This window comes from Syngnathus typhle, linkage group LG19, assembly GCF_033458585.1.
Source record: "Syngnathus typhle isolate RoL2023-S1 ecotype Sweden linkage group LG19, RoL_Styp_1.0, whole genome shotgun sequence".
NCBI classification, from domain to species: Eukaryota; Metazoa; Chordata; class Actinopteri; order Syngnathiformes; family Syngnathidae; genus Syngnathus; species Syngnathus typhle.
In genome coordinates this window covers 3,782,541-3,797,814 of record NC_083756.1, presented here as the reverse complement: position 1 = coordinate 3,797,814, position 15,274 = coordinate 3,782,541, and the positions used below count along the sequence as shown (strand labels likewise).

Genomic DNA, 15,274 nt, shown 5'->3' with positions numbered 1-15,274 from the left:
CTCCTGGGATTGTCTTGCATTGACGTCAGCCTGATTCCTTTTCACCAAGGTGCAGCCCAATCGCCATGAGGCTACGTTTGCCTTTCACATGCAAAACGGGGACGTGGCCGCAACGTGTCACGCAGAAAGCTAGCTAAAATTGAAGCACGGTGGTCGTCACCAAAGATTTGCTTGGAGTGATGAGTCTATTTGCTATGCAAAAGCCATGGAAGAGGTTGGTCACATGGCCTGTTGGTCACCATGGCGACAGGCTCTAGACATAATCTGGATAATCCCTTATCTTGGTTGAACTGATATTGTTAAGACAAAGACAGGGGAAGACATTATTTGGACATTTGTTTGGCATCTGCCCACACACACACCTCCCACCGCCCAACCGTTGACGTGATCGCATACTTCATGTAAACACGAAGCATCCCTCGGAGAACAATCCATTCGAGCGCTCAGGTATGACCCATGGCGACAGGCGACATATGATTTTGCATTCCGCTTCGGCAATCGGTGAAGTGTGGCCATATGGAAACGACTCGTCATCACAAGAGCCTCATGTCTTGAAACTTTCATTTCGCTCATGTAACCCAAAGCCCAAAGCAATCAAATGTGGATCTTCAGCCTCTGACATAAACCCTCATCGCAACTCTGACCCCGCCTCGCAATTCTAACCCCAAAGATGTCGTACAGTCCATCTGCAGACAGGTCGGCATGGCAAAGGAGGAATCTATTCTCACCAAATCAAATTATGATCAAATGATTAATCTCCTCTTGGAACTGCTCATCATCCTATTTTTAAAAGCTTTGACCGGCAAGACTCGTCAAATCATGTCTACCGCAATTGGAGAAAAGCAAACAGATCCTTTGTGAAGTTTATTCTAAAACTGCTGAGTGACAAGTCAAATGAGACTCAAAGAGTGGGAAAAATCTATGATTGTTCTTTGTACAAACAGAGCAATTGTGAAATCCATTTTCATGTCTCAAAATGTGACGACAGGCGAGATGGAGACATTAGAGTACATTAGCGTGCTCATCTCAAACGAGCGGCGGCCGCCTTGTTTGCTCACTGGCTCGCTTCTTTGGCTTTTAAAAGCTGGCCATGTATGGAGATGCTCCATTAAGTTCCTTGTGGCAAATGTAAAATCTCCAGAGGAGCAAGCCAAATTGCACTTTCTAGTATCAAATTGGCTTTTGCTTGCTACCTCCCCCCTGCACCCCCCCCCCCCTCAAAAAGGCAATCTTCTTGGAAGGAAATGAAGAATAAAGCACACACACACATCTGCGTCACAACGCACATACATTCCCACCGGAGCATTCAAACATTTTACATCGAGAAGCACCCATTAAAAGAAAAGAAAAAAACACATTCAGCGCTCCAAGAAGCCAACATTTTGATCAACATGGAAATACAGTCGTTAAGGAGGCCGACATGTTAATCAAAATAACAAGGTTTTGTTCCCAGAATGGATATTACTGGAAGCAACTGTAACATTTTGCAGACTTTAACTTTACATTAATATTGAAAATAACAGAATGGATATAACATTTTGCAGAGTTTAACTTGACATTAATATTGAAATTAAAAACTTTACTGAAATAATGTTTCATAGAAATGTAAGTCAAGCTGTGACTGTGACATCATCACTGACAAAAAGTAAAAAAAGTACACACTCTGGCTGGCAGACGGGGGAAGAATGGCGTCTCCTAGTGGACATAGGTTCAATTTCCGGTTCTGTCGTCATGTCATGTCCCTCACCTGAAAAGCCAAAGTAAAAGAAAAACACGTGCTTACTATGCAAACATCTAGCATGTTTTGGAGCAAACAATTTGTGTGTGGGCGGTGGAGGGGGGCGGGGGGGGTCAATAGCCCGTACTCTGGTTATCATCACAATTATCCTCTTCTGCAATCATTTACATGCGCACGCAGTAGAAGTCTTCCAAAGAAGAGGATGTTCTGCTTTTCTCGCAGTGACCGTCATGAGCAAGTGTATCTATAAAAACGCGCGTCGTTCACGCGCCAGATGTTGACGCGCGCGCGCGAACAGTGTGCAGCGCGCGGGCACGCGCCCTCCGCCCCTCTTTCCAAAGTTTCCTGCGAACAGCAAGTGGAAACGTGTGCGCCTTTTGCAATGATGGAAAGCGCTGGTCCGGCCGAGACGTTTCGGGAGCGTTTGCAGGAAGACGCGTCAAGCGCCGCCGCGAGCGGCAACGCTTCAGCGTGGAGTCGGAATGGCAGCGTGGGTGACCAGGACTGGGAGCAGGACCAAGACGCCTTGTCGCCCGTCATACCCATCATCACCGCCGTGTACTCGCTCGTCTTCGTGGTGGGATTGCTGGGCAACTGCCTGGTCATGTATGTCATCGTCCGGTAAGGAGCCACAAAAAAAAAAAAAGCCACAGCTGTCTGTCTTTCTGTCTGTCTCCAAGAATTAGCGTGGAGCTCAAATGGGGACAATGTCATGATACGCGTCGGGGTGTAATAATAAATACTAGTGAGCAACAACAATAATAATAATAATAAATTCACTTGCATGTGAGACTGAATCCAAAACAAGCTTGGCGGCCTTGATTCCACGACTCGGCGTACCTAATCAAGTGAGCGTAAGCGGTTTCCTTCGAGCCGGGGGTGTGGAGTTTCACTTTCACCGTGTCATTAATCCCGCATATGCGTGACATTCTGCAATCGATTGCTCGAATTGATATGTGCCCCCGACGGCCCACAAGCTCACTTTATGAATCCCATCGCCCACGCCCCTCGAGAAGTGGCCCCACCGAAGCAATAACAGCGCTTCCATAAATCACAGCCTCCCAGCAGACTGGTCAACGTGATATAGCTCCGAGGGGCCACATTGGCTCTTTATTTACGACACACGGAGGCGGCAAATCCACCCTGATGTTCCGGTTGAGGGGAAAAAAAGATGCAGTAGATAGCGAGCGGGTAGCATCAAATCAAAAAGTGACGCCCGGCTGGCCGCAGCAGTGGCTTCATAAGCGCTCGAAGAGGAGCGCTTTATTCAAACGAGCGCACGATGGCGAGCGCCTTCCAATCGATGCCTTTATATTAAACATTGATTAGTCGACGCTTTGTATTAGAAAGGTGTCACGCTGGCCCTGATTGGTGACATTGTCCCGCTTCTAGCGAGCCTTACTACATTGGTTTGAACCAATTAAGATGGACTATTAACGCTGTCAGCGGCTTGGTTTGGGTCAACACTTAAGTGGAAAGAGACGTCGCACTGCTGTGACTGCTGCTAAATAAAATAAAAAAAGGCCAGTTAGGAAACACAAGCAAAGAAAAGCGACTGATTCAAGTTAGCCAACTCCCGGTAAATTTAACAGACTCCATCAAGTGTTCCAAATATGCAGTGAGCTGAATCAAATGCGCTCGGGCCAACTATTTTATTGATGACTCGGCTGCTGCTTTTGGTCGCACTAATTAAACAAAAGCCGCCTGGAGCCTGCAAGACGTTGAGATCAATAATGTAACCATAGCATTACGCTATTAAGATGAATAATATAGTTTGGCTTCATGAAAAAGTAAAGGTGAGTTTGAAGTCCAGTTTGTTCTCTGCGCTTGCTGTGTTGCCGCAAAAGACGGGGCACTCAACAGTAAAACAAGACAAAAGGGAAAAAAAAAATTTAAGCGACGGCGGTCCGATGAGAAAAAAAGTAATTACTTAGTGCGATTACGCTTACCTCATTTAATGAAGTGGAGATACGGGCCTCGTCCGATGCATAACAATGAAGCCCGGAAGCACAAAGCGAGCATGCTGTTTGATTCATGCCGCCGAGCTCGCTCTGGGTGCTTTGCAACTTTCCGTGTCGTCTCAGGTACACCAAGATGAAAACGGCCACCAACATCTACATCTTCAACCTGGCCCTGGCCGACGCTCTGGTCACCACCACCATGCCCTTCCAGAGCACCGACTACCTGCTCAACACGTGGCCCTTCGGCCAGGTGCTGTGCAAGGTCTTCATCGCCATCGACTACTATAACATGTTCATCAGCATCTTCACGCTCACCATGATGAGCGTGGATCGCTACGTGGCCGTGTGCCACCCGGTCAAGGCGCTGGACTTCCGGACCCCAGTTAAGGCCAAGGTCATCAACGTGTGCATCTGGATCCTGTCCTCGGCCGCCGGCATTCCCGCTTTTGTCCTGGGCGGTACGCAGACAAACCTCGGTGAGTTCTCAGACACGTTTCCGAATTTGGCCGCTAGTCCGGGAATTGAATCCTAGCCTGATCCAGTTGGTAGTCCAGGTGATAGATTGCTTCATGTTTTGGGTCCATTTGTGCTGTTGTCCCTTGCAGGGATCACCGAGTGCACCTTACAGTTCCCCGAGCCGTACGTGTACTGGGACACGCTCATGAAAATGTGCGTGTTTGTCTTCGCCTTCGTGGTGCCGGTCCTGATCATCACCGTGTGCTACTCCCTGATGCTCCTCCGCCTCAAGAGCGTGCGCATGCTGTCCGGCTCACGGGTGAAGGACCGCAACCTGCGGCGCATCACCCGGCTGGTGGTGGTGGTGGTGGCTGTATTCGTGGTGTGCTGGACCCCCATCCACATCTTTATTCTGGTTAAGGCGCTGGCCAGCGTGCCCGAGACCACCGCCATCATGGCCGCCTACTTCTTTTGTGTGGCGCTGGGCTACACCAACAGTAGCCTCAATCCCATCCTCTACGCTTTCCTGGATGAAAACTTTAAGCGCTGCTTCAAGGACTTCTGCGTCTCAGCTAGGCTAAGGCAGCAGAAGGCGTCCAGGAGCAGGAAGGCGGCAGCGGCACCGGAGGCCGTGGGCGAGGCCGCCGTGCCCCTCCGCAACCCGGATGAGAACAGTAAGGCCACATGACTAGCACTGGAACTATCTTCATTTTCCCACGTGGGAAAAGAGGACTCCCGGGATTTGGGTCTCACTCACGTCACCACAACCATGTAGACACTGTCATGGTGGCCCGATGGACATCGTTTGGAGAAGAGGCAAAAGAGGATTTGAGTTGTTGGACTCACTTTCAAGACAGCAGATTGAGACAGACAGGAATATTTTGGGGACAAGACAAATGGTGACCTTTAAGAACAGGAACCCGGAGAGCATGTTGGAATAGAAATTTGACAGAAGGCTTTTTGTCATCCACTAGGAGGATTTGACAGAGAATAATCCCGCCACGTGCGATTGATTAATCCCATTGAAATGTTATGACAAATATGACAAAGCCTGCATATTATCAATCCGTATGTAACGGTAACGTGATTGTGATTTGTTTGAGATAGAATAGAATATACAGTTCTTGTAGCATGTCACACTTATTCCATCGGCAGCCTAAATGCATGATTAGCACTTTTGTTGTAAATGAGTGCGAATGAAGAGCATTACATGTTTCACCGCTATTTTTAAGGTTTCTGACAATAAAAATAACTTCAGAGACTTCTTCCCAAGAAACTTAGGTTATTTTGGGCTATGTCTGTCATTTTACCATCATTGTACTTGTGTTTGTTCACCCGTAGCTGTACATTGACTTTGTTTGTATAACACATTAAGTAAGGTTTAAAGAAGACGTATGGATGGCTATTAAACATAAAAATATTTTTCATATATATGTATGCAAATAGTGCCTGTTTGCCAATTGACGCCGAGTAAAATCTGCCTATCTCTGAAAATGAGTCAGTAGCGTCTCTTAGTGGCCAAAAGCGTCTATTACAAGTGACAAGTCTAAATCTTCCACGGGCGTGGTTTTGGTGACATAGTCAAATGACGTCATCGTCGACACTTCCGGGTGTTTCGAGGCTGGTAGAATAGACAGACGGCGAAAAAACTTACGCTCAGCTCAAGCTTGTTTGTTTTTTTCATTAAAATGAATCGTATTTTTGGTAAGGGGAAACCCAAGGGTCCGCCACCGAACCTTACGGACTGCATCGGAACCGTAAGTACATTTTTTAACATTATTATATTTTTTTCCCCCTACCCCCAAGTAAACAAAGACCAGCCCTGGCGGAGAGGCTAATTTAGTTTGGCCTAACAATTGACAAGTTTTCTCGGAAGTCGGAAACAAAAACGTGCCTGTTTAAACTTGTAGTGTTGCCTCCAAATGAAATTTTAACCAAATCATTAATATTAACGCGTGGCGAAACCCGACGCGATGTTGATGTCATGTCACGGGTTAAAAACAACATTTAAGCCGTGATTCATCGCCAATTGTCTCGTTCAAAATACTTTTCCATAAATAAAAAGCCGTGATAAAAACTATTTGGTTTTTGGTGAGATAGAACGGACTGGTATGAACCGGTTCTACAGGTTTGCAGGTGACGAGAGGAAGAGATTATTTATAGCCAGCAATGTACATACATTTAGATATGAAACTGTAAAAAAAAAAAAGTGCAGTAAACTGTGTTAGCACAACATTGCTGCGTTTGTAAGAGGAAAAAAGTGTCTGTGCTGATTTGCTGCATATTTTATAGCATCTTTGCGCTCGTTAGCCTACGGTTGTTTTAGACTTCTAAGTGTCGTATAGAAAAAGTTGAAATAATCAAGGAAACCTTTTGAGCAGCCTATTTCCGAAAATATGTCTGAGTGAGCCGTAGAGTTTTACCCAATTGTGACGTCAGTGTGGCTAATTGACATTCCACGCTCATTCATTACTAGTTTTGCAAATGCAGATTAGTTCCGTCAGATTTGCCGGCAAAGAACAGCTTTTGTTTGGTTGTAAAATGGAAAATACGCATTGTGACTTGAAAAGGTGGATTCCCGTTCGGAGTCTGTGGATAAGAAAATTGCCAGACTGGATGCCGAGCTTGTCAAGTACAAGGAACAGATGAAGAAGATGCGAGACGGACCGTCAAAGGTGAAACTGCAAACACGATCCAATGTCTGTTTTGTTTACTGACCACGTTCTTCTGTACTCTTGCCATTAGAACATGGTCAAACAAAAGGCCATGAGGATCCTGAAGCAGAAGCGAATGCAAGTTGTCCTTTTTGCTACTTTAAAATTTTCTATTCTGTTTTCCCCCCAACTTTAGTCCAACTAGAATTGTTGCCGTTGCAGGTACGAGGGTCAGCGAGACAACCTCATGCAGCAGTCGTTTAACATGGAACAAGCCAACTACACCATTCAAACCCTCCAAGACACTAAAACCACAGTATGCTCACTTGACGCCTAAAATGTGAAGTGCTTTTAATATTTACTGACGTGTGGTTTTGCTTAAGGTGGACGCCATGAAGGGCGGCCTGAAAGACATGAAGAAAGCGTACAAGCACGTGAAACTTGATCAAATCGAGGTACTTTTACATTTTGTTTCCCCTCCCACCTATAACAACGAGCACAAGCTAAGCTTTTCATTTCCGGTCCAAGAACATTCAAGATCAGCTGGAGGACATGATGGAAGACGCCAACGAGATCCAAGAGACGCTGAGCCGCAGCTACGGAACTCCCGAGATTGACGAGGACGACTTGGAGGCGGGTGGGTTGCAAGAAACTTTCATTTTGAATATTGTTTTGCTGCATTGTTTGATATCTGTTGGATTCATTTGATTTTTCTCCCCAAATTAATATTTCGGTTTATTTGTTAATTGTGTTACTTAAACATTATGATTCAATTTGCAGTTAAATTGCAAACTCCGCTTCTTTGTACATACTTAACATTTTTTTAACAACTTTTAGTGCTGAAATGAAAAACTAGTGTTTTCAAATTATTATTTTTTTTTTTATTACTGCGCTTAATTTATAGAATAAAATTATAGAACAAAGTAAAAGTGCTCACCCTGCGAAGACGTGCCTTGATGTGGTGGCGAGTCCATTCCGAAGACATGCCTTGATGTGGTGGCGAGTCCATTCCGATGCGAGGGCACCGTTAACGTTCTTTGTGCGGTCGGCAGAGCTGGACGCCCTGGGAGACGAGTTCCTGATGGACGAAGACAGCTCCTACTTGGACGAGGCGTCTACTGCGCCGGCCATCCCCGAAGGCCTGCCTGGCTCCAAATCTATCAGGGTAGCCTATCATAAAGATTCTAACTCTTGCTTTTCTCTCCGCTGTTCCCATTCATACCGCTTGCTTTCTGTTCTTACAGGAAGGCGTCTTGGTGGACGAGTTTGGCCTTCCTCAAATTCCCGCCACATAAACAGACGATTGTTTCCATGTGTCTTACCCTTCCCTTCTATTTATCCGAGTGACACTCCTTGCCTCAGACTAACCAAAATGATCAAATTGCTTTGTCATTCATCTTTATGATTGTTCTATTAATCGAAGGTGGAACTCACAATAAATGGTATTTTTCAAACAACGCTTCATAATGCAACCCTTGTCATGTTTAATTGGCATTTTGTTTTTCTTACCCTCATCCTTTCTAGTTACAAAGCTCAAATATCAACATTTGGAGTCATAAATCACCAAATGAGTCTGTAGCTGTGAGGGAAGATTTTCTGGTGGAGGTAATTGCTGACGGCGGCCTTGCTGCGCAGTTGCTCAAATTCATAGAAGGGGATCTGTAGCGTAGAATCACGGCGTCAATAAAGAAACCGTCGCATTTTCATTCTGAAAAAGAGCAGTGGGAAAGAAGCGCACCTGGACAACTTGGTATCCCAGCAGCTGGAGGTGGCGCTGCTTGATGCTCTCGCTACCGAGGAGCCGTCTGGCGTTGGTGCTGAAGCGCCGCTGGCCGTCGATGCACAGCGCTATCCTGAGGAAAAGGGTGAGTGTGGATTTGAGGCAGGCCTTTATTTGTTGGAGGTGGGGGCTTTACACACCGTTTGAAGACGTCCTGATGGCTGGCAGGGAGCACGTATCCTTCCTCGTCCAGCTTGATCTCCACGTCTGCATACACAATGGCGCATCAAGGCATGTCACAGCATTGGTCCGGCACCTAACGCTGCCTTACCAAGCGTGTAGCAGTAAGGCGTCAAAACTTTAGAGGCAAAGTAGGAGCGCGCGCCAAAGAGCTGCACCAGGCCCGACTTGACCGAGTTGTCCAGCTGCGGCTCCACCGTTGTCTCCAGGGAGTGTCCCGGCATCAGGAAGGACTTGACGCGGTACTTGGGGAGCAGACGAGGACCCTGAGAAGACGGTATAATAATGAGTAATATCGACAAGTGAGATGAAATGACACATCAAACCCGTTTACCTCATAGAAGGGACACTCCAATTTGACGGTCATGTAGAGTTGAGTCAGCTGCGCAAGGACAAAACGGTCCATCCCGTTCTTTTCCTCTGAAACACGACAAACGGCATCAGATATTTTTTCTCTTCCCTTGAACAAGGAAATTTGAGGAGTGGCTGTTTGGTGCGTCCCTAACCTTGCAGCTGCTGCAGGAAGAAGCTGCTGAAGACCTTGGAAACAAAGTTGACGGGGAACCTCTCCACCAGGATGCACGAGTGCAGAAGCCTCAGCAGAGTGCGGGGCTGAAACTGTGAGAATCGCGTGCGCAGGATGCTCTCCACCTTTCTGAAGAGCTCGCCGGCGTTGGGCGGCAGGTAGGCCAGCTTCCCGAACGGCGCAATCTGCCGCGCTATCTGCCCCGTGCTGTAGCCGTCCGCTCGGTACACGAAGCTCTCGGCCACGGCGTCCAGCACAGCCGGCGACAGGATGTTCCTGCGGCTCAAGAACTGCGTAGCCTTGGTAAGGGTCTCCGGGTGGCACGTGAAGGCGGCGGCGGACACGCGACGCTCCAGCGCCTCCACCAGGTAGCGGTCGCTATGTCCAAAGTGCATGAGGGCGGCGAGGACGGCTGCCAGCTGCTCGTCAGAGAAGTGGGGCAGGTGGCGCACGGCCCGTTTGCACAACTGGATCACCAGCGGCGTGGCCTGGGTTTGGTCCAGGTCCTTCAGGGCGCCGAGCAGCCCACTGACAGCCACCTCGTCCATGGATGGCGCCACCGTTACGGCGTGGGCATGCATGGTATTCAGGAGGTCCCTGTATTTGCCGTCAAGTGCCGCGCCACTTCGCAGAAGCTGGTACACCGCCACAAGTTCGTCTAAGCTCCACTGTGATGGTGCCGCCTTCTGGATTTGTGCCATGACCTCCGCCAGCATGGCGCCCCTGGAGCCCTCTACGGCCAGCGCCGCCCGGCCCAGCGTGCAAAGCTGACTCACGCTTAGGTCACCGCCCTCTAGCCTCTCCTGGCTCTCCGACAACAGACGCACCTAAAGGTGCAAAGGAGAGGCATTTAGAGCCAAACTGCAACTTTGAAAACGTTCGATCCCAGTTTCCAACTTTGTAAATAGTTACCATCAGGGTGCTCCAGGGGTCGATGTAGAGACGCGTGCACGCTAGAAGAGCCGACATCAAAGCGGAATCGGACAAAAGGCGCGAGTCGCACTCAAGCTGCAGGCACAGTGCTCGAACGGCGTGGTCTTCCAGCACCGAGGGGTCACGCAGGCAGGGGTTCTCGCCCTCCTCCCGCTCCAGGTCAGCCAGGCGGTGCAGTGCGGCGGCCGCCGCGCCATCTGACACTGCAGTTGATGAGCGCAGCACCTTGAGAACCTTCACAGAAGAACAAAATGGCAATCGGGTCAAATGTGAATTTAATGTAATTGCTCATTTAGGATACTTAATTATGAAATGTGAATTGTATGTAGTTAGATTTGCCGACATCAAACACCTGGGATGAAGACGAGCAGTCGTTCAAACGCTTGTGGAAGTCGCGTTCGTCTTTGTCGGCGGGACCATGTCGCTGGGTCAGACGGAACCGGGGTGCAGAGTCTCCGAGCGTTCCCACGAACGACGGGTCCCGGACGACGGCGGTCAGGCTCCTGGTGCCTCGCGACGGCTGGAGCCTGCGGCAGCCGCCCGTGAAGATGCAACGCCCCGCCGAGGCGTGTAGGCAGGCCACGCACACGGGCCAGGCTGCTGGGAAGACGGAACCGAGATGAACTCCTACTGAAAGTCTTTGGAGCAGCTTCAATGCCATGACCTCAGTCCCAATGTCATCACGCTAGAACACACAAAGAACAATTCAAAGTAAGATAAAACAAGTGGGATGAAGTTAAACCAATAAATCTACGCCAGCACTTTAAAACGCACATTTTAAGCACGTTTATGAACACAAACCACTTCCAAGCAAAAAAACTAAGGAAAATATTGTGCAGATTTCTCAGTTTTAGAATAATTGGAACAGTTGGTTACTCCTGATCCAAATGAAGCTCCTTTACCTTGTCACTTTTTACATTATTTCCTAGGCGAAGGCATTACTGCTATGATTCGTAGTCTCGCTGTAATTGGAATCAGTGCACAGCGGATAGCGACCATGAATATACGTTAAATTAAAAAACAAATCTCCCAGGGACCCAAAAAGTTTGCGAACCGCTGTCCTGAGCAACCTTCAGCTTCGCTAATAGCAATTTAGCAGCTAGCCTGGCGGCGTCAAGGAAAAGTGGCAAACTCCTAGCGGATGTTAAGCACTTAGCCCTCTGACAAAAATGGTTAAGGAATAATAAATGTTTACTAGCAGCCCAATACATACCTAGGTTCTCCTGTCACTGGGGACAAAAGGAGAAGACGAGGTGAGCCCGGCTGAATTCGTCTCGTAACGTGGTTCCGTAATAGTGCTTGACGCATTCACGGGATGTTCGTTTTTCTGACAGTTGAGCTGGTTTCCGGTAGCTACATGGCAGTCGGTCGCCAAAATAAAAATGTACCCCCCTAATGTACCCGTTTCAAATCCAATCACACATTGAACGAATTGAGGCAGCTAAATTGAGTTTTTTTTAAAAACGTAAACAGTAACTGAGTCTTCCCTCAGAACTCCGAACGCACCTTCCAAGTATGAAAACATTTTACCACTAGAGGGCGATAATTGAGATTTTAACAGTTAGTCTTAAGTCAAGGTCTCCAATCTTGAAAACGAAAAAACAAAAACTGCTAGGCTTTATCATTAAACGATCAGTTTGTCGTTTACACTCAATGGAACCACACGGCAGAAAAAAACAACATATAGAAAGCTTTATTTGAAAACTTTATACTATAAAATGCAAAAACAAGTCAGCTCCAACCCAATGGCACATCCGACACAGCAGAGAATTATTGCTTCGGCGTGCTTGACATGACATGGTTTATTACAGAAGAGTTGAGATTGGCAGTACAGCGGTCATAACTGACACAAAGTGGAAGAAGAATCCGCTGGCTTTGTTTTGCTTTGGCTTTAATCATCCTTATCCCTGGCACCGTGCTTGAGGATGCGCGTAAACTCCACATAGTTGAAGTTGCTCTTCTTGTCGATGGGCGCCTCGCGAAACAGCTCGTCCACCTCGTCGTCCGTGAAGCGGTCGCCCATCGTCGTGAGCAGCTCCCTGAGGTAATCTTCCGGGATGAAACCTGAAGGTACCGGATTTCAGTTTTTGTCCACTAAGACCTCGAAATAATTTATGAGCTTGTTTTTACGGTTCCTTTTCTGGTACCTGTTCCTTCTTCATCGAAGCAGGCAAAGGCGTTCCTGATGACGTCCTCAGGGTCGGTGCCGTTGAGCTTTTCTCCAAACATGGTGAGGAACATGGTGAAGTTGATGGGGCCGGGAGCCTCGGTCATCATGGCCTCCAGGTAGTCGTCCGCGGGATTCTTCCCTGCGAGGCATCAGAAGACGGCACTTATTTGCCAGACGGAGACAAACAGCGGCTCTCTCAACCGGTTTTCAAAGAGCTGTGGCTTGAGAACCGGCGAAGACTAAACAGGATATTTATTTTTAATCGCAAAATTAGGAGTTAAGTGGCCAGTGACAAATTAAGTCTGAAAAGCAGATTTGATTTTTAAAAATGATGCACTGCACTTTTTTTTTTTTTTTTTAAACATTTGCCGTACCGATGAGAGATGCGAGCACTCACCAAGTGAGGCGAGCATGTCGTGGAGGTCCTCCTTGTCCACGAAGCCATCACGATTCTGGTCGATCATGTTGAAGGCCTCCTTGAACTCCTGGATCTGCGACTGGTCGAACATGGCGAAGACATTGGAGGTGGCGCGCTGGGGGCGCTTCTTGGTGGTCTTTCCCTTTGCCCGTTTGCTCGCCATCTTGATGCTTTGGATCCCTGCGCCACAAATTCAAAAGTGACACGCTGAAAAACGTCACACGCTACCGATCGGCATGGCTGACACACCGCCAAGCACCGTCGCCGGGGCGGCACGCCCCGTTCCGAACGGCATTCTCGACTGAGCTATAAATGGAAGTCTTGGCCATCTTTCCAGATGGCTGTCTCAAAATGGGAGCAAAGTTAACGATGTGCGCACGGATGCCCTTATGAGGCCGCGTCTCCAATGTGGACGTTCAACATTCCGAGGCGCTCGTGGAAAAACTGGGAAATATGCGGAATGAGCTGCAACAGGCTCAGACAGGACCAGACAGTGCTCTCATCCAACTTCAATTCAGTAATTTAGGATTCAATACAACAATGTTAAACACCAGAAACCCATATAATGAAAGCTGTACAATTAGGATGACAAACAAAATCACACTCAAGACCCAAACTTGCTAAGAATTTCTTGAGTGACAGAGCTTGACGTGAATATCTTCAATGCGAGCAATATCAAAAACAGTAGTGTGGAAAACATTTTTAGTGATCAATTAATCATTTTTTAAGTTAAATGACTATCTTCTATGTCAAACAACCAGCGGAAATGTTGGTCAGTGCGTTCCAAATTAAAAGTAGATGTTCAAGTCTTTTGATGGAGAAAGCAGGTCAACATTTGGTCGAGGGTTCGGCAACGATAGCACATCTTACCTACAACAGGTAGTTTTGCGATATTACACGCTTAGTAGGCATGAAACAAATAAAACTTTCTCTCTCTCAACGCGTCATTTGTTGAATATAGGAAGTCGATTAACAAGCCGAATGGAATGCGGCCTGGGAGCCACACAAACAATACGACGACACTAATAACTCAAGAGAAACTAACTCACATGAATAATTCTCCCTTTGTAATGTACACGCGTTTAAAGGAAACCACTTCGTCCAACATGTCGTGGAATTTGCTCGTGTTATTGAAACAAACAAAGTGACAGTCGTCGCGATGAGCTAACGGCAGGCAAGCTAGCTGGCTAATAGTCTAATTTTTCTGTTTTTAAGCATCATTCCCACTTCAAATGGCACTTGCTTTCTACTACTTTCTCCCTAACAATATGAATTAGCAGATAATGGCGCATTTACCTGACAAGAAGAAAATCGGTGTCAACTAAACTCAACGGCGTAGCTCTTCTCACAACCACCGCCCTTCACTTCCTGGCTTGTCAATTTGGCCGAGGCCAACTGCTCGGGACGTACCAACGCCAAATAAAATGGGGGTGTCTCTTGTATTGATGAAAATGTTACAGGAGTTATGACTACACAAAACATTCTAGATCAAACAAATTCACGTAAACTATCAATTATACGGAAATACGTATAACGGGGACAAAGTTTATACACGTTTTGACGCGAAATGTTGATTGTTTGACAGCAATTCTGCCCACGTGAGCAAATGTAACAATCCCAAACGCTCCACTACGTTCGTTGAAGTTCCTGGATATGCCCAAAGATGGCAAAAGAAATCAGGTCCGCCCTATTATGAACTCAAGGTCCATTAAATGTTTGGGAAAAAGAACATGCAAATGCAACAAAATTTTAATTGTCCTTTGTTGGTTATACTTTTTAATTATTATTAATTAATTATTATTTTAGTAGCTCACTGTTTTGACCATGTATGTTGGCATGGCGTAATAATAACGTGGACAAAATGCTGATTGAACGGATAATAATAGATGTTGAATGGAAAACAGACAACAGTTGGCACGGCAGTCATTGCGGCCGAGGAAGGATTACTCGTCCAGGAATTCAACAGGAGCATGAGTCAAGCGGTGGAAATGTAAAGCATTTTGTAATCCGTTGCACTCTGGTTGCTCTTTAGTGTTATACATTACACGTTTTGTTTCAACTTCCGGAAAATAGTTATTTGTTTGATATTTGAAAACTATCAATTGTTAAAATCGTTGGTTTTTTGGGGGGTTGTTACTTTGTCGGCATCTGGCGGCCAATAGATAGAATTGCAACAATGCGCTCAAGCAGGTTGGAATTTTTCAACTTTCTAGGGAAAAGTGATACATTTGACTCATGGGGAAACAAATCCTTCAGAACACCATTTATTAAAATGTATTATTTATTAGTTGAGTCACACTTATTGTATTTGTTAATTTGATGTAATTTAATGTTATTTCCTGAGGCCTGCTGATGTCAGTGATCGCAAAAGACATTGAAACCTGAGCTTGGTGGCCTCAAGAGACTAGAAGAGAGTAACAATGATAAGTAACAATAGCCTCAGCGCCGGCTAAAGTTA

General features: G+C 46.7%; 4 protein-coding genes across 4 annotated transcripts; 2 read left to right on the top strand and 2 right to left on the bottom strand.

Annotated features, from left to right (window-relative positions):
* The first annotated feature begins 3,822 nt into the window (after positions 1-3,822).
* LOC133143389 (kappa-type opioid receptor-like) lies at positions 3,823-4,843 on the top strand. Its single transcript, XM_061265203.1, has 2 exons — positions 3,823-4,175; positions 4,305-4,843. The coding sequence occupies exons 1-2, from the start codon at positions 3,833-3,835 to the stop codon at positions 4,841-4,843; spliced, it is 882 nt and encodes a 293-aa protein (XP_061121187.1). The 5' UTR covers positions 3,823-3,832.
* Positions 4,844-5,750: 907 nt separating this feature from the next.
* chmp5b (charged multivesicular body protein 5b) lies at positions 5,751-8,266 on the top strand. Its single transcript, XM_061265201.1, has 8 exons — positions 5,751-5,912; positions 6,726-6,830; positions 6,901-6,947; positions 7,032-7,125; positions 7,193-7,264; positions 7,338-7,446; positions 7,862-7,974; positions 8,054-8,266. Exons 1-8 carry the CDS (start codon positions 5,844-5,846, stop codon positions 8,102-8,104), a joined length of 660 nt encoding a protein of 219 aa, XP_061121185.1. The 5' UTR covers positions 5,751-5,843; the 3' UTR covers positions 8,105-8,266.
* Positions 8,267-8,269: 3 nt separating this feature from the next.
* fastkd3 (FAST kinase domains 3) lies at positions 8,270-11,587 on the bottom strand. Its single transcript, XM_061265196.1, has 9 exons — positions 11,442-11,587; positions 10,581-10,913; positions 10,208-10,462; positions 9,276-10,122; positions 9,104-9,189; positions 8,861-9,035; positions 8,730-8,796; positions 8,548-8,662; positions 8,270-8,468 (listed from the first exon to the last, which is right to left on the bottom strand). The coding sequence occupies exons 2-9, from the start codon at positions 10,887-10,889 to the stop codon at positions 8,370-8,372; spliced, it is 1,953 nt and encodes a 650-aa protein (XP_061121180.1). The 5' UTR covers positions 10,890-10,913; positions 11,442-11,587; the 3' UTR covers positions 8,270-8,369.
* A 318-nt stretch (positions 11,588-11,905) lies between these two features.
* On the bottom strand, positions 11,906-14,227 carry myl12.1 (myosin, light chain 12, genome duplicate 1). The gene is made up of 4 exons (XM_061265202.1): positions 14,113-14,227; positions 12,796-12,996; positions 12,376-12,537; positions 11,906-12,292 (listed from the first exon to the last, which is right to left on the bottom strand). The coding sequence occupies exons 2-4, from the start codon at positions 12,977-12,979 to the stop codon at positions 12,120-12,122; spliced, it is 519 nt and encodes a 172-aa protein (XP_061121186.1). The 5' UTR covers positions 12,980-12,996; positions 14,113-14,227; the 3' UTR covers positions 11,906-12,119.
* Between the last annotated feature and the right edge of the window lie 1,047 nt (positions 14,228-15,274).

What these genes read in the sequence shown, in the direction of transcription:
- chmp5b (XM_061265201.1), top strand. Translation starts at nt 5,844, where the DNA reads ATGAATCGTATTTTTGGTAAGGGGAAACCCAAGGGTCCGCCACCGAAC. An exon ending in TGCGAGACGGACCGTCAAAG is followed by an intron (nt 6,831 to 6,900) that starts GTGAAACTGCAA and finishes TCTTGCCATTAG; the next exon opens with AACATGGTCAAACAAAAGGC. An exon ending in ATCCTGAAGCAGAAGCGAAT is followed by an intron (nt 6,948 to 7,031) that starts GCAAGTTGTCCT and finishes TTGCCGTTGCAG; the next exon opens with GTACGAGGGTCAGCGAGACA.
- myl12.1 (XM_061265202.1), bottom strand. Translation starts at nt 12,979, where the DNA reads ATGGCGAGCAAACGGGCAAAGGGAAAGACCACCAAGAAGCGCCCCCAG. An exon ending in CGACATGCTCGCCTCACTTG is followed by an intron (nt 12,538 to 12,795) that starts GTGAGTGCTCGC and finishes GATGCCTCGCAG; the next exon opens with GGAAGAATCCCGCGGACGAC. An exon ending in CTTCGATGAAGAAGGAACAG is followed by an intron (nt 12,293 to 12,375) that starts GTACCAGAAAAG and finishes CGGTACCTTCAG; the next exon opens with GTTTCATCCCGGAAGATTAC.
- LOC133143389 (XM_061265203.1), top strand. Translation starts at nt 3,833, where the DNA reads ATGAAAACGGCCACCAACATCTACATCTTCAACCTGGCCCTGGCCGAC. An exon ending in CGGTACGCAGACAAACCTCG is followed by an intron (nt 4,176 to 4,304) that starts GTGAGTTCTCAG and finishes TGTCCCTTGCAG; the next exon opens with GGATCACCGAGTGCACCTTA.
- fastkd3 (XM_061265196.1), bottom strand. Translation starts at nt 10,889, where the DNA reads ATGGCATTGAAGCTGCTCCAAAGACTTTCAGTAGGAGTTCATCTCGGT. An exon ending in GCCTTACTGCTACACGCTTG is followed by an intron (nt 8,797 to 8,860) that starts GTAAGGCAGCGT and finishes TTGTGTATGCAG; the next exon opens with ACGTGGAGATCAAGCTGGAC. An exon ending in CATCAGGACGTCTTCAAACG is followed by an intron (nt 8,663 to 8,729) that starts GTGTGTAAAGCC and finishes CCTTTTCCTCAG; the next exon opens with GATAGCGCTGTGCATCGACG.